Source organism: Parasteatoda tepidariorum, chromosome 8, assembly GCF_982258835.1.
Source record: "Parasteatoda tepidariorum strain Cologne lab strain chromosome 8, Ptep-v5.0, whole genome shotgun sequence".
NCBI lineage: Eukaryota > Metazoa > Arthropoda > Arachnida > Araneae > Theridiidae > Parasteatoda > Parasteatoda tepidariorum.
Window position 1 is genome coordinate 111,178,048 of NC_141762.1, and position 19,057 is coordinate 111,197,104.

At 31.6% G+C, this 19,057-nt stretch overlaps 1 protein-coding gene across 1 annotated transcript in view; it reads right to left on the minus strand.

Annotated features, from left to right (window-relative positions):
* The window catches only part of LOC107441917 (paramyosin), a 91,566-nt gene that overhangs the window by 11,710 nt on the left and 60,799 nt on the right, over nucleotides 1-19,057 (minus strand). Inside the window, exons 10-12 of the mRNA XM_087149334.1 lie at nucleotides 3,924-4,164; nucleotides 3,169-3,364; nucleotides 2,876-3,004 (exon numbers count right to left, since the gene is read on the minus strand). Of these exons, the coding sequence (XP_087005460.1) occupies nucleotides 2,876-3,004; nucleotides 3,169-3,364; nucleotides 3,924-4,164 (566 nt within the window). The remainder of the gene's footprint in view (nucleotides 1-2,875; nucleotides 3,005-3,168; nucleotides 3,365-3,923; nucleotides 4,165-19,057) is intronic.

Genomic DNA, 19,057 nt, shown 5'->3' on the forward strand with positions numbered 1-19,057 from the left:
TTTTTAATTATCTAAAAAAAAATTATAATCCGGTAAACAAAATAAAGAAACGATATAATCTCTTCATCAGCTCAAACGATAACAGCTGCAGAGTGCTTTCTAATATTGTATCAATATAGCCAAAGAAAAATATATCAATACAATATACAAAACTTATTAACTTTCTTCTTTTTCCTCTCGTTCCTTTTTGTTTTCATTGTGCGAAAAGTGCAAATCTTTCTGGCAGCATTTACAATGTTTCAGAATTCCGCAGAAGTAAACTTATGGTAAAAAAAAAATCAGTATTTTAATACGACGTATAAACTCATTTATTTTTTTCGATTGTTCAAAAATGATCCACGATTTTACTTTTTCATTAAACCTTAATAAACCCTTTCATAATCCTTCTTTAATAGTATTTTACTTATTAAAAACAAAAAAAATTAAAAATCACTGTATTGCACTAAATTAATAAAAATATTATTAATAAAAATCAAATTATTATTGTTAAAATAAATGGATTATCATATAATAAACATAAATGCCGTTACTTTTGTGTCATGGTATAGTATATTTTATTTGCTTGAATGCGGCAATAATTATAATGGATAAACGAGAGATAAAACATTTTATGTAATGAATAAAGGAAACTGGGGAATACGCGTGTTTTTCTAAAGAAAAGAATTCCTGCTATTGATATTTCTTCTTTTTCTGCGAAAGAAGGCTTATTTCCAAATAGCACTATAAAGATAGTGCTTATCTTTTTTATTAGCATAACTTATTATTACGTATAAACACTAGAAAAAAAATTTTACGCAACATGAATAAAAAATTTGAAGAGAATGGAAATTTTATGCTTTCCCATTAGATATACATTTAGTTTCTTACGTATAAAGTAGCTGATGTTATAACAGGGTGTTTCGTAATAATCGCTCTTAATAGGATTTTTCGGAGCACTGGTCAAAACTGAAGACGCAAAAGTATGGATATAAATTCGTATAAAGCATGTCATTACTAAAAAATTACACTGCGTCCAATAATTGGGTCTATTTATTGTAATATACTAATATAATACCTGATATAATAAATAGTCCATATTTATATAATATATTGTCTGATTTATCCAGTCGTCGAATTTATATTATATATTGTCTCATTGAGCCCATTGATGCACGAACGTAAACAGGTGCAAACCGGTTTCAGTCTCGTAAAGACAACAAGTTTAGTTTTGTTACATTAAAACTTTCGTTCGTAAAGGGGCCTGTTTAAACTGAATCACTTCATACAATATATTTTATCGATGCTAAAAAAATGCAGAATTGAAACTCAGACTCGGTGTTATTTTGCATTAAAACATTACCGTTTGCAAATTCAGGGACAACTGTGAAAATTACTATTTTTTGCGTAATGTTAAAATGCAACTGAAATAATTTTTTTCTCTGAAATTTTTATTTAAAGTATGTTTAGTGGAAGAAAAAAAATGAATTTCCCATTCATTGTCACGCCTCGTAAGATTCTCTTTTAAACAGTTTTTATATCAAAATATTTTAGAGTTATTTCACTCACGGATTCGAGAGAGACTCTGAGCTCATCTAACAAAATAACAGTTATAATATTACATATTTATTTATTTAAACAGTTATAATTTCAGTGAAACTCACGGATTCGAGAGAGACTCTGAGCTCTTCTAACAAAATAACAGTTATAATACTACATATTTAGTTATTTAAACAGTTATAATTTCAGTGAAACTCACGGATTCGAGAGAGACTCTGAGCTCTTCTAACAAAATAACAGTTATAATATTACATATTTAGTTATTTAAACAGTTATAATTTCAATGAATCTCACGGATTCGAGAGAGACTCTGAGCTCTTCCAACAAAATAACAGTTATAATAATACATATTTAGTTATTTAAACAGTTATAATTTCAATGAATCTCACGGATTCGAGAGAGACTCTGAGCTCTTCTAACAAAATAACAGTTATAATACTACATATTTAGTTATTTAAACAGTTATAATTTCAATGAAACTCACGGATTCGAGAGAGACTCTGAGCTCTTCTAACAAAATAACAGTTATAATATTACATATTTAGTTATTTAAACAGTTATAAATGCAATGAATCTCACGGATTCGAGAGAGACTCTGAGCTCTTCTAACAAAATAACAGTTATAATATTACATATTTAGTTATTTAAACAGTTATAATTTCAATGAAACTCACGGATTCGAGAGAGACTCTGAGCTCTTCTAACAAAATAACAGTTATAATACTACATATTTAGTTATTTAAACAGTTATAATTTCAATGAAACTCACGGATTCGAGAGAGACTCTGAGCTCTTCTAACAAAATAACAGTTATAATACTACATATTTAGTTATTTAAACAGTTATAATTTCAATGAAACTCACGGATTCAAGAGAGACTCTGAGCTCTTCTAACAAAATAACAGTTATAATACTACATATTTAGTTATTTAAACAGTTATAATTTCAATGAAACTCACGGATTCGAGAGAGACTCTGAGCTCTTCTAACAAAATAACAGTTATAATACTACATATTTAGTTATTTAAACAGTTATAATTTCAATGAAACTCACGGATTCGAGAGAGACTCTGAGCTCTTCTAACAAAATAACAGTTATAATATTACATATTTAGTTATTTAAACAGTTATAAATGCAATGAATCTCACGGATTCGAGAGAGACTCTGAGCTCTTCCAACAAAATAACAGTTATAATACTACATATTTAGTTATTTAAACAGTTATAATTTCAATGAAACTCACGGATTCGAGAGAGACTCTGAGCTCTTCCAACAAAATAACAGTTATAATACTACATATTTAGTTATTTAAACAGTTATAATTTCAATGAAACTCACGGATTCAAGAGAGACTCTGAGCTCTTCCAGTTCAGCCATCAGAGCCTGGATTCGCCTTTGAGAGACTCCCAATTGATCAATTGCTTGATTCAGCTGTCGGCTCACATCATCATAATGAGCTTGCAACTCCTACAAATCAAAACATCACTTTAACAACAAAAAAGATCAAACAGAAGAGCGGAACAATATTAAAAAAAAATTTCTTTCGATTCAACCTTACATTCATACGATACATTAAAAAAAATTTTTTTTTAAATATTATTCTTTAAATAATTTAAATTTTTTTTTTTTACCGTGATCTTGGTAGACTGTATCTTGATGGTCTTCTGCATGTCGATGTTCTGCTTGTTGGCAACGTCTAAACTCATCTCCAGTTCTGTGATGGTCACCTGCATCTTCTTCTTGATGCGGGCAACTTCGGTCTTCACTTTAGCTTCAGCTTCAGCCAGGCGCTGACTCAATTGATCGATCTCAATAGCCATCTGCTTTCTGCACACAATAGAGTAACACACACACATATATATATTATATATATATATATATATATATATATATATATATATATATATATATATATATATATATATATATATATATATATATATATATATATATATATATATATATATATATATATATATATATATATATATATATATATATATATATATATATATATATATATATATATATATATATATATATATATATATATGAACACTATCTACCTATAAGTATTTGGACACACGTGATTGAATACGGTCTTATTTATGCCATTTTAATTCATTTTATTCGCATTTTCAAATATTTTTGAAACTAACTGCTTACTGAAGTAATCTGAAATTCTTTGCATCGATTTATCAACTTGTTTTGAGAGAAATAATTTATCGCTAATATTTAAAAATTATTTTAAAAAAAAATAATAACTTTGAAAATGTAATGCGGAAACTATTTTTCCTCCATCGGAGCTGTTTCATTTTAAGCGTCAAAATTAAGATCAAGATTGCATTTTAAAAAAAAAAAAAAAAAAAAAGCTAAAATGAATTACCTGAGAGCCTCGAGCTCTTCTTCCTTTTGTGTGAGTCTCCTCTCATAGTCGTGCCTGACAGATGCCAGCTCAGAACTCAATCTCTGAGCTTTAGCTTCTTCCTGCTTCCTGAGTGTCTCGGCCTCCCTGTAGGCAACGCTCAGCTCTTCCCTCTCGTTCTCAAGACGCTTTATCTCCATGTCCATGTCATGGATGCGACGTGTGGCATCGCTCAAGTGAGCCTTTGCATCACCGAGGTCGTCTGAAATGATTCCATCAACAATTAGTCTAAATTACAAGTTGTGATACATCACAAATAACTTTTAATTGAATATGTAGTAAAACTCCGAAAATGTTCTTTTTCACTACTTGGTGTAAATTAGCTGCCATTATTTCTCGCACGCAGCTGCGATGCAATATAAAGTAAGAATTATGATCATGATTCATCCATATGAATTATGATTCATATGTATGAATTATGATTCATATGTAGGAATTATGATTCATATGTATAAATTATGATTCATATGTATGAATTATGATTCATATGTATGAATTATGATTCATCAACAATATCGCTAACACTACACGTAAAGAATTTTAGTGCAAATTAACACCAAAAATGGTGGTAACAACAATGTGATATAGGGATACATCATAGATAACTTTTGGTCGATCGTGTAGTAAAACAACGAAAATGTTCTTTTTCACTACTTGGTGTAAATTAGCTGCCATTATTTCTCGCACGCAGCTGCGATGCAATATAAAGTAAGAATTATGATCATGATTCATCCATATGAATTATGATTCATATGTATGAATTATGATTCATATGTAGGAATTATGATTCATATGTATAAATTATGATTCATATGTATGAATTATGATTCATATGTATGAATTATGATTCATCAACAATATCGCTAACACTACACGTAAAGAATTTTAGTGCAAATTAACACCAAAAATGGTGGTAACAACAATGTGATATAGGGATACATCATAGATAACTTTTGGTCGATCGTGTAGTAAAACAACGAAAATGTTCTTTTTCACTACTTGGTGTAAATTAGCTGCCATTATTTCTCGCACGCAGCTGCGATGCAATATAAAGTAAGAATTATGATCATGATTCATCCATATGAATTATGATTCATATGTATGAATTATGATTCATATGTAGGAATTATGATTCATATGTATAAATTATGATTCATATGTATGAATTATGATTCATATGTATGAATTATGATTCATCAACAATATCGCTAACACTACACGTAAAGAATTTTAGTGCAAATTAACACCAAAAATGGTGGTAACAACAATGTGATATAGGGATACATCATAGATAACTTTTGGTCGATCGTGTAGTAAAACAACGAAAATGTTCTTTTTCACTACTTGGTGTAAATTAGCTGCCAGTATTTCTCGCACGCAGCTGCGATGCAATATAAAGTAAGAATTATGATCATGATTCATCTACAATGAATCATAATTCATCGATATGAATTATGATCATGATTCATCAACAATAGATATGAATTATGATTCATCCATATGAATTATGATCAACACTATCACCAACATTACACATAAAGAATTTTAGTGCAAATTAACACCGAAAATGAGGGCAACAACAATGTAATGTAGTGATATATCATAGATAACTTTTGGTTGATTGTTTAGTAAAACATCGAAAATGTTCTTCTTCACTTCTTGGTGTAAATTAGCCGCCACTATTTCCGGTACACAGTTGCACTTAAATTTATAATTACGGTGAGATAAGATACATAAGAGTCAGTTAAGTTATTTTTGTGATGCAATATAAAGTAAGAATTCTGATCATGATTCATCGACAATGAATAAGAATTATGATTCAACTATATGAATTATGATCAAAGCTATCACTAACACTACACGTAAATAATTTTAGTGCAAATAAACACGGAAAATGGATGTAACAACAACGTAATGTAGTGATACATCATAGATAACTTTTGGTTGATTGTGTAGTAAAACATAAAAAATTGTTCTTTTCTGCCACCATTTTTCGTATTCAATGGTACTAAAATTTATAAATACAGTACACCGTAAAAATAACTCAACTGACTTTTATACGATGTGCATAAAAAGTCAGTTGAGTTATTTTTACGGTACAAATATAAAGTAAGAATTATTAATTTAGGAATTCAATAATTTAATATCTTTCGCAGAGGTTTAAAATTTAAAAATACTACGCCCAACAATTTTCCCAATAATAACTAATATATGCCATTATTGTAAAGATTTAGCTGAAACTTTATTGTGTTGAAGTTTCAAAAATAAAAGGTTGAATATAGGAATAACTAACAAAAAATAAGGATTTTGCAATGTCATTTAAATATGAGCTAGTAGCAAGTGCGAAATCTTATATTTTTCAGACAAACATGTGAAAAGTGAAAAAAAAATGGAAATAAAATATGAATTGGAAAAGCATTATTTTCACCATCATTTCAACAACATAATTTTCAGAACTATTTAAAACAAAATTGACATTTCAAGTAAACAATTGCGAGAAAAAATATGAATAAGTGTTCTCACTGAATCACGAATTTACCAAACTTAGTCAGTATGTATTAGTACGTATGTATTGGTACTTATGTACGTGTTGGTACTTACCGCCAGCAACTTCCTCGGTTTCAGCGGATTCGACTATTGGTGATGATTCATTTGCGTCTTCCGAATCTTCACACTTATGAATAACCACGATAGTGTCCGAAATTGTGTCCTGATTCGATTGAGATTCAGAAGAATCATCTTTTTTATTTTCATCTCCATCTGAAGCAACGCTTTGCGCCGCTTTAGAAAAAATACTACCAAGTTCTGATAACGAGAGGGTTACGATAGCTGGTGATTCGTTGCCTTGCGTCTTCTCGTTCAGATCTGGTGATGGACTCGACCCGGTGGTAGCTTGTTCTTCCTCCACCCCCATTTATAAACAAATTCGAATACACCAAAAGTAAAAAAACTTTGTTCGAAACAAACGATTATTCAATTTTCGATTCTAGTCCAATGTGTCCAATACTGTAGAATTGTATTTAGTACAACTTTGTTCGAGGCAAACGATTATTCAATTTTCGATTCTAGTCCAATGTGTCCAATACTGTAGAATTGTATTTAGTACAACTTTGTTCGAAGCAAACGATTACTCAATTCTCGATTCTAGTCCAATGTGTCCAATACTGTAGATTTGTATTTAGTACAACTTTGTTCGAAGCAAACGATTATTCAATTCTCGATTCTAGTCCAAAGTGTCCAATACTGTAGAATTGTATTTAACATCGGAACAAGCGAGAACGCTTTCTCGATCAGAGCTGAAAGCGTCATTTTTTCTCTCGACCAATGAGAGACTCGGTGGTGCCTATAGGAGTCACGTGACGTCAAGCAAGTGGGCCGACATTTGCCTGTAAAATTTCGGAAGGAAAAGAAAAAACTTTTTTTGTGGGAGAGCGCGGTATCTTTTCAGTTATCTCATTCAGCAGGTGCATCGCCTTATGGAATTATTTTTAGAATTATTTTAGGAAGATCTCTCTTCTGAAATAACACTTTTAAGTCCACATCTGACGATTTGAATTGTTTCCAAATAAAACTTTTCAATACACAAAAGCTCTTCTCCCGAACGTCAAAGAGGAAGAAAAAATTTTCCGAGCGATTTAAAAACGATTTGCTCCAGACCATTGTTTGTTGTTTCTGAGGAAGTTCAATTTTAGAAAGAGTCTTATCATAAACAGACGTCAGTAGAGACAGAAGTCAGTATTAGTTTAGAAATTAAATACTCGAAATCAAATATAGACTTAGAGCGCAGACTAAGCAGTCTGTCACTTAGTCTATTTATATTCACATCGATTAAAGGAAAGAAATAAATTCTCGAAATTAAATACTCGAAAAAGAATAATTACTAGAGGAAAAATAAATAAATACTAGAGGAAAAATGATTAAATATTCGAAAAGGAATAAATACTAGAAATTAAATACTCGAAATCAATCATAGACTTAGCGCTCAGACTAAACAGTCTGTAACTTAGTCTATTTATATTCACATCAATTTAAAAAAAGAGATAAATTCTCGAAATTAAAGTGGGAGACGCAACGTTTAAGCTCAAATGTTTATTTCTCTTTGTTATAACATTCTCGATTGGTGAAATGCTGGAAACCGTTTTATTTTTCGTATCGTAAGTGTTTAATCGATTGATTCTATCAACAAACTTGTTGAATATATTATTGATTCCTTAAATGGAAACAAAATTGATGAATAATATTATATTACTATAAAAACGCTGCTGCTGTTCTATCAAAGATTCTTATGACTGCCCAATGTGCAGATAATCAAGATAACGTACTGTAATATCGAATGTAAGGACCGCACTTCGCTCTCGTCAAATGCGATAAAATCGTAAATTTAGAGAATAAAATTGTATTTTGACGAATGATTTTTTTCCCACTGGAAATAAAAATATATATTTAACTCGATCTTCTAAGTTACTTCAAAATGAATTTTTCTAAACAAATCAGTATTTTTTATTCGTTTAAAGAAAATTTCGGTAAATGCGCAGCATAACCTATTATAGAATTGGGTCCAAATACTATAAGCCTGAAACCGTGAAATAGTTTTCTACGGGAAAAGAAATTAATCATAAAAAATTGCATTTGGCGAAGACTTTCGAAAACTGGCGAATACATTTGCTGTTTGGCTTATTTACTGGCTAATAATTTGAAATCCATAGCGCGGGCATTGCTAATGCGTTATCTACAGTCCCTGGTAAAATTATTAAACGCGGTATGAGATTCTATCTAAAATCTTAATTATGAGGTGATACTATACAGCTTTGTTGTTTTTACACGACTCAAACCGGTTTGCACTTGTTTACGTTCGTGGATCAATGGGGTAAATGAGACGACATATAATGTAAATTTGATGATAATTTAGACGATATATTATATTTATTATATCAAGCTATATATTATAATAATTAGATCAAATGATTAGACGCACTGTAGTGTTTTAATAATGACATGTTTTGCACGCGTTCAATACTTTAATATTTAAACAGACAAGTAATGGGTTTTTATACGGGAGATTTTTTATATACTTCCTATTTGTATTTATTTTTGAACGTATTACATGACAATGTAAACCCATTGATACAGAAACGTAAACAAGTGCAAATCGCGTAAAAACAATAAAGCTGTATAGAGTATCACCTGATCATTAAGATTTTACATAGAATCTTACAGCGCGTCGAATAATATGACCTGAGATTGTAGGTAAATGAAACATTTTGGGGGGGATGATTCCAGTTAATCTGCATAGAATAACTGATTTGTGGAAGTTAAAACGAGAGAACTACAGATGAGAACTTCCTTGACATGAAAGTGACAGGAAGGACTTCATCCGTCAAAATTAGAAGCTGCGATGTCTGTCGGAGGGAGACAATTTAAATATAACTCTGAGAGATTCCATCTGCTTCAGAAGTGTAACAATTGGAGGGAAAAATGCACAATATTATCGTGATTACAGAGCACGGAAGCGAGCGGAGCAGGAAAAAGAGTCGTTGAATAGAACTAGTAATCCTTCTACGACAGCTGATTCTTCTACAATTAACGTAGCGAAGTTTAACTTCTTCTGCGCGGAGGCACTCCACGCACTATTTTTTTTTAATTAATGACATGTTTTGCACGCTTTTATAGATGATACTTTTATATTTAAACAGACGCGTATTGTGTTTTTATACGGGTACATTTCCATTTACATTATACATTTCCATTTGTATTTATTTTTTAACGTATTCCATTACAATGTTATATAAATATAGAATATTTTTAATATCAGGTACTATATTAGTATACTATAATAAATAGAGCAAATGATCAGACGCACTGAAGTTTTTTTATTAATTACATATTTTGCACAAGTTTATAGGCAATACTTTCACATTTAAACAGACGCGTAATGGGCTTTTATTCAAGAGGTTTTTATATACTTTCTATTTGTATTTATTTTTTAACGTATGGCATGACAATGTTAACCCATTGAAGCACGAACATAAACAAGTGTGAACGATTTCAGTCACATAAAAACAATCTAGCTGTATAGTTTCACCTGATAATTAAGAATTTACATAGAATCTTATAATGAGTCTAATAATTTGGCTGTATATACCTATCTTGAAAATAAATCATATATTTTTTATTGAAATTAAATACACTTATTGTATAGTTAAAAACTATTGAAATGAATAACAAACCTAATACTGCTTTTCCTTTGAAATAAATCATTTTTTTAAACTTCTTGTAGGTCTTTTCTGAAACTAGTACTATTTCAAAGATATTTCTTTCTTTTTCTATTTCATTTAGAATTAGTACTTAAACTCTAACCTATTTATTGTATTTGAACTCCAACCTATAGATTTTTCATGCATCCTTAGTAACTAAATTACTTCAACTAATTATTCAATTGCGAATTGACAGAACAATTTTTGTTTCTTTATTTTCACAAAAAATAGTAGCTTAGTGCATAAAAAATACTCTTTTTTGAAATATAAATAATTGTTTAGTAATTTAGCATTTTCAATTTTTGAAACTAACACAAAACTGACTCAAAAATTGATAGTTTATAAGATGAAAGTTTAATTTTCTAGGGTTCAGTTATGTTTTGTTATGTAATTCTGCGAATTCTACAGAAATTTAATTCCCTTTATTAGGGGCGGAAACTTTGGAGACCTTGTCTGTAGGGGGGACGGAAAGTCTAATTTACTATTTTGTTCTAAGAAATGGAAGAAAAAAATGGCTAAAAATGGCGAAAGATAACGTATGCTGTTTGACTATGATGTGGACTAGTAAACTAGCAATATGAAACTAGGATCATCCACTTTTTATGTCAAGATTTTCATCGGTATTGTGATTCAACTCTGAGAATTAAAATCTGCATTAATTACAGAAAGAAGGTAATCAGATGAAATATGAAAAAAATACAATAATTGATCTGACATCCATTGTAAATTAATAAAGACTCTCATTTAAGAGAAGCAGAGTAACATAAAAAATATCAGGATGTGTCAGGCGCAAGAGTTATTCTAGGAAGTGGCAACAATTGCTACGCTAAGGCTTCAATACATTCGGTGAAGCTCTAAGCAGACGAGAACAATGAATATCAAAATATGATGATGATGTTAAGGAACACTGCTACAGAATATCTTTTGCAAATCCATTGAGTCAAATGAACTAGTTAAACAAGCAAACGAAGCTGAAAAATTGAAATGATGATACATCATAATCTATCAGCCGCGACAAAAAATTCTTATTTACGGCAAGAATTATTCTAGGAAGTGGCAACAATTGCTACGGTAACGCTTCAATATTTGCGGTGAAGCTCTACGCAGACGAGAACAATGAATATCAAAATATGATGGTGAAGAACGCTGCTACAGAATATCGGTTGCAAATCTATTGAGTCAAATGAATTAGTTCAACTTCCATAGGAAACAAGCAAACGAAGCTGAAAGATTGAAATGATGATACATCATGATCCATCAGCCGCGACAAAAAATTCTTATTTACGGCAAGAATTATTCTAGGAAGTGGCAACAATTGCTACGGTAACGCTTCAATATTTGCGGTGAAGCTCTAAGCAGACGAGAACAATGAATATCAAAATATGATGATGATGTTAAGGGACGCTGTTACAGAATATCTTTTGCAAATCCATAGAGTCAAATGAACTAGTTAAACTTCCATAGGAAACAAGCAAACGAAACTGAAAGATTGAAATGATGATACATCATGATCTATCAGGCGTAACAAAAAAATTCTTATTTACGGCAAGAGTTATTCTAGGAAGTGGCAACAATTGCTGCGGTACTCGTGCCGCTTTAATACTTGCGGAGAAAAAATTCACACTAAGCAGGACCATTCCGGAACTGCTCGATTCTTCGAAAGCAATGAAAGGAAGAGAAAACGACATTAAATTTATTTTTTCGTTTTATTCTTTGGGAACCTTCCAGACTATTCATTCACCCCAAACACACTGTAGTGTTCCAGGTCTATTCTTGTTGACTTTTTCTTAAGCAAAAGACTGTGTGCATTTGATAGTTGCAATGGGAGGCAGGAAACGTCAGGTTGACAATTCGAAAGAAATTGAAGGTGAAAAATGGGAACCCAGAAAGAGAATATTCTAAAAGGGCAGCGAACTGAAATGGAACAGTGAAGCGTTTGTCTCTGATGTATTCGTGAAAAAAGTTGAAAGACTTGAAAGTAGTAAAATATATGTTGGCAACAAGACAAAATATAGAACAAAACATCAATTCAACATCATAAAAATGTCTCAACTTCTATCTGCGATCTTTACTTAAATATTTATGTATTTCTAATATGTTTTTCTCTAAATTCATATTTCGGTAATTTAATTTTTAAATGGAGTGCATTTTACTGATTCATCATTTTAGAGATATAAGGTTGTAAGAGCATAGGCCAAACATTTCGACCACTCTGTTGCAGTAACATGTCAAAGTCGATACTTTACATTTCACATTAATTGCACGAACTTTAAATGACACGGAGCTCAAATAGAAATATGAGTGATTTCAAGAGTTTTTCCTTTCGTTCCTCTCAACCATGAGCGGCCATGGCTCAGGGGATTGCCCTTCCAATGAGTTGAACCAGGTTCGAATACCGACGATGGCTAGTCGATACGATTCCGCATCCGGCTTGCACCGAAAACAGCTCTGACGTGAAATATCCTCAGTGGTAAACAGATCATGGGTTAGAATCCCTTTTTCCATCACGCTAACCGTGAGAAGTTCTCGTGGTCTTCCTTTCCATGTAACGCAAATGATGGTTAGTTTCCTCAAAAGGTCTTCCACGGAGGCAAATTTCTCCCTATACTTGATCAAGGAGTTCCCTTGTCTTCTGAATTGGGTTCAAAATCACAAGGATACGGAGTTGAATATTGGCAGTCGTAAACTGAAAATTGGGTCGGTTGTTCAACGACGGTTATAAAATAAAATAAAACAGGAAATCAAGTTTATAAAAACGTTATTAAAGTTTGAAAAAACTATTAAATCTCAACTATTTGCTTTCAAATTTAAATGGAAAATTATTTCATCTATAAGTTTAGAAAATCCCTAGTTGGATTCATCGAGATTTGCGTGCGTATGAAGTGTTCGAGGGGTCAGAGGTTGAAGACATTAGTGAATGCAAATAGGATGTAGAATTGGACGAAACTCAAGGATGGAACAGCCCCAAGACAAGTCTTGAAATTTATTATCGTAACTATTTTCTACCTGTTTCTACCTTCACAGTGTATTCCTGCTTTCAACGAGCTTTCATCAAGCTATTCTTTCACACTCAGCAGAACATAAACTCGTTTGATGTTCGAAAAAAAAAGGATCCTTTGTTACATTTAACGATTAAATGATGCGGAATAGTTTAAATGTATCAAGCTATTTATACAGATGAGCTCTTAAAAACTTTTTTTTCTCCAAAGCAAACCACATTTTGGCAGCATATGGCCTCGTGGTACGACTCGTACCAAATTAAATATCGATCATTATTTAAGCAAGGTATTTTTTTTAAAAAAAGCAAAAATACATTTTAAGCCCTTCAACAATTTTCTCTCGTTTTTTACGTAAACATACTGTTACGTCAAGCGCTCAGGTATCATAATTTTGATCTAGTTGCGCTTGTATAATTTTGATCTAGTTGCGCTTGTATAATTTTGATCTAGTTGCGCTTTCTGCGTCATTGTGTTAACATCGTTTTGTTTGTCATTTTAAGTTAACTTTCAAAAAATTCTATGGCTGGCAACAGCATTTTTATTTTTTAAGTTGTTTATTTTTATTTCTTTTAGAATTCGTTCTTTTTTAGCGTTATGTTTTTTAACCTAACAGAATTCTTTGCCGACTGTTATCTCTATATATGAAGAAAATAAAGTAAATATTTAGTGTTGTGAAAAGAATCTTATTTAGTTGTACAAAGTACTACACATACTGTCAAATACTGTCAAATTACAGTCACATACAGTCACATACTGTCAAATTATTAGACGCACTGTAGTGTTTTAATAATGACATGATTTGCACGAGATCATAGGTAATACTTTTATATTTAAATATACATGCAATGGATTTTTATTCTGGAAACTTTTTATATGCTTATATACTTCCCATTTGCATTTATTTTCAACGTATTTCATTTTAATGTTAACCAAGTGATACAGCAGCGTAAACAAATGCAAACCGGTTTCATCCGAGTAGAAACTATACAGCTATATAATTTTTCGTTGAATCTTATGGCGAGTCTAATAATATGGCCATGGACTGTATGTACAAGTACGTTAAGACGATAATCAAGATACAACATGACAATGGGGTACGTGCAAACGACGTAGTAGGAATATCTCTATCCTGATTGGTTGTTGAAACGCGGCATGTGTTTACGTTAGCAACTGTTCTTTCCATCCTATTTCGAATGAGGCAAGTCCCTCAAGTATCCACTCTCTTAAGTGACACATTCTATATTCTTACGCAAAGATTTTTTCACTAGGATTTCAATTCTTTCATTATATATTTCTTACTAGACACGAAACCATGTCGAGCATAAGCAAACTAATGATGTTTATACAACCCCTGCTCAAATTATTAGACGCACTATAAGATTGTACGCAAAATTATAATTATCAGGTGAAACTCAACAGCTGTATTGTTTTTACTCGGATGAAACCAGTTTGCATTAGTTTACGTTACTGTATCAGTTGGGTTAACATTTTGATGCAATACGTTCAAAATAAACGCAAATAGGAAGTATATAAAAAATTTCCCAAATAAAAACCCATTACACGCATGTTTAAATATAAAAGTATTGCCTATATACTCGTGCAAAACCATGGCATAATTAAAAAACTACAGCGCGTCCAATCATTTGAACTAATTATTATACTATACTAATATAATGCCTGATATAATATTCTATATTTATATAATATATCGGTCCCGCAGTGGACTGATCGTCAAGACACGGTTCCCAGCAGATCACCGAAGTCAAGCATCACTGGCTGCTGTCAGTGTGCGGGTGGGTGACCACTTGGATCAGCCTGCGTAGGGACCGAGGGTGTACGGTGTGGGTCCTCGTTAAACTGTTCTACCGTAAAGTGCTCGACTTCGCGTACAGGTCGTCGGGCTACCGAAGCGGGGGTGCCATCCCCTCTGCAGAGGATCAAAATTGCGATGGCATGTCTTCGGATCATCCTCCAGGATGTTTCCCAGACCGTCGCCAATAGCCCATTGTGCAGCTCTAGTGCGACGTAAATTAACAACAACATGTAATATATCGTCTAATTAAAGCAACTCATACACGAACTTAAATAAGTGCAAACCGGTTTCTGTCGCGGGATAACCAATACAGCTGCATAGAATATCACCTGATAGTTATAATTTTACATAGAATCTTAGAGTGCGTCTAATAGTTTGACCAAGGACTATTATAGTTTCCATAGAATTAAAAAAATTGTTCTCCAATTTCATGGAGAGACTAAGTTAGTTTCTAAGCGAAAAGTGTAAATTAAAACCGGTTTCTGTCCTTGAACAATGAACTTGGAAGAGTCGTCCTTCAATTTTATTTTTATCTCCAAAATAAAGAGTGTTCTAATGACTCTCTTAAATATCCACTTCGAATTATTCCCCCCCCCATGGTGTGGAATATCCTCATTAACAAAGTAAAATAATACTAATGGTAATAAAGTGGGATCGCTTCCAGAACCCTCTGATAAATTTAGAACAGTTTGTGTTGATACCTTTAAAAATGACATTTAAAATCTTCCTCCCTTGAATATTTTTTTTGTACCAGGTAAGACATTTAATTTCTTTACAAGGTAATGGCCAAAGGTCAAATTATTAGACTTACCATAAGATTCTGTGTAAAATCTTAATGATCAGGTGATACTCTATACAGCTGTATATAATACGCTTGTCTATCAATGGGTTAACATTGTAAAGCAATACGTTAAAAAATAAATACAAATAGGAAGTATATGAAGAAAAAATTCCTGAATAAAAACCCATTACATGTGTGTTTAAATAGAAAAGTATTGCCTATAAATGGGGACTTTCCGCACCCACTACAGATAAGGTCTCCAAAGTTTCCGCCTCTAATAATAGTCGAATAATTAGTTGAAGTAATTTGGCTACTAAGGATGCATGAAGAATCTATAAGTATGTTAGAGTTTAAATACTAATTCTAAATGAAATAGAAAAAGAAAGAAATATCTTTAAAATAGTACTAGTTTCAGAAAAGACCTACAAGAAGTTTAAAAAAATGATTTATTTCAAAGAAAAAGCTGTATTAGGTTGGATGCTATTCATTTCATTAGTTTTTAACTACACAATAAGTGCATTTAATTACAATAAAAAAAATACATGATTTATGTTCAAGATAGGTATATACAGCCAAATTATTAGACTCATTATATGATTCTACGTAAAATCTCAATTATCAGGTGATATTCTATACAGCTTTATTGTTTTTACGCTGCTGAAACCGGTTTGCACTTGTTTACGTTCGTGTATCAGTTGGTTAATATTGTCATGCAATACGTTAAAAAATAAATGCAAACAGGAAGTATATAAATAATCTCCCAAACAGAACCCCATTACGTGTATGTTTAAATACAAAAGTATTGCCTATAAACTCGTGCAAAACGTGTCATTACTATAAAACTATAGTTCGTCTTATCATTGGATCTAATTATTATAATATACTAATATAATCCCTGATATAATAATTATTCTATATATATATAACATATAGTCGAATTTATATTGTGTATTGTCTCATTTAACCAATGGATATACGAACATTAACAAGTGCAAACCGGTTTTAAGTCACTAATAAAACTGTGTAGAATCACTTGGTGATAAAGATTCAGCATAGAATCTTATAGTAAGTCTAATAATTTGACCAGTGACTGTTGGTACAAAAACAAAAACGGAATTAATCTGCACAGTGCAGAAAAACGAAACAAAAAAACAGAACTTATCGAGTAACTTTTAATATAATGTTAAGATTTTCAGTAATGTCTCTTTATTTTATTTTATATTTCATAACCGTCGTGGAACAGCCGACCCTATTTTTGGGCTTACGACTACTCATGTTCAACTCCGTAGCCTCGTGATCTTGAACTCATTCCAGAAGACAAGGGAACTCCCGAATTAAACAGGGAAGACTTTTCGATGAAACTAACCCGCAGTAGCATTACATGGAGAGGAAAACCTCCCAAGGTCAACCAAGTGACAAGGGGTACTCTAACCAGTTATTCGTCTACCACTGAGGATATTTTTACGTCAGCACTGCGATCGGCGCAAGTCGGGCACGGAATTCGTATGGACCAGCCACTGATGGGATTCGAATCTGGTGCAGCTCATTGGAAGGCGAACGCTCTGTCCCCTAAGTGAGACGCGAGAGATAATAGTTGCGGCTTGGAGAGGTACCGGGTCGGTTACCCGGCCGGTTCCCGGTAAAATTTGGATTTATTATCCTTTCATAGCAATATAACATTTATGCAAAACCAAATCGGTTATTTAGAAACTGATGGAATATCAATTATTCTTTGATTAGTTCTAAGGTTAAAATACATCTGAATATAATTGTATTTAATATAAATGCTTCCCGATTTGTGATAAGTCGGGTCCCGGGTCAGCCGGTACTTTCTTATTTTGGATAAGTGTAAAAATACTGCTGTTGCTCTGTAAGTTTTAAGCATTCCCAGAAACTAGATTATCATTTTTGTCCGATTGCTACAATTTACCGGTTCTTAAAGTATGAATCTATACTTTACAATTTAAAAGTTGTCATTATTTAAATAAACTAATAATAAAAAATGTTATTTTATTCATGGAATTATCCTTCGATAATAGTTATGTGAAAATCTTTTTTAATTAGCTAACAACAGTTTTAAAAAAAATGATGAAATACACGAAAATTCAAATTGACATGCATGGATATATAATGTGAAACGGAAAAAATATTTTTTTGTCATAACAAGATTTTCAAGATATCGAATGTATACTGTAAAATTAATTTTTAGTAAATTGATCCTAGCTGAATGAACTAGCAGTTGATCTAACGGAAAAATTAAAAATTTTAATCCTTGTAAAATTTACGAAAATTAATTATTTTTTTGCAAAATTTGATCAAAATACATTCATTAAAATTCTTATAAAGTAATTAAACACAAATGTATAGATTTTGTAGCAATACTCATTCAGTGATTTTAAAATTTAAACTTATTTATTCCAAATAAAAATAATTGTACTCATTATAGGCTAAATGTAATATATCTATCACAAAAATGCCACATGAAAAAAAGACAAAGCTACCAGAGGCAGATTGTAATGTAAGGTTTGCTGTGTTCTGCTTAAGAAATCAGAATTTTTACTCTTTAAGTTTTGCTGCTCAGCTTAAATCATTCAACACTATTTTCCATGTACATTCCACGACTTTTTAAAACATTCCATATTTTGAAAAATTCTAACTTTGGATAATTACAAAATCTTTCCAAAAATCCTTTTTTTTCTAGTGTCTTCAATTACCCATTCTTTTCAACACTATTTTTCATGTACATTCCTCGACATTAGAAGATATTTTATATTTTGAAAAACTCTAATAATTTAATTAATTACGTAATCTTTTCGATTGCACATTCTTTTCCTATGTTCGAAAATTTATTTTATTTCAATTTCTTGATTTCCACCCCAACCTACTTCCACCATAATTATTAATACTACTATAATTACTAATTTGATTGTCTCCTTCCTTATTGCTACTTGTTTGTCTCGTTACTGTCATTTTGTGTTTCGGCACTGTGGAAGATTATTGCTTATAGAACCGTCCATTTTAGTGTTTTTATTTGCGCTTCATTCGCGTTGCTTTGCTTTATTCATTGCTTTATGGTCAGCAGTGCCATTCTTTTCTGCATCAGATTTAGCTTATATCACCGTTTGATAATCTCACCTATAATATATGCTCCAGCTCAATTGCTATTGATTCAGCACTTTTTTTAAAAAAAGAATTTTGTACAAAGAACAGGAAGTAGAATTATTTAACTAGAAATGTTTTTTCTGAAT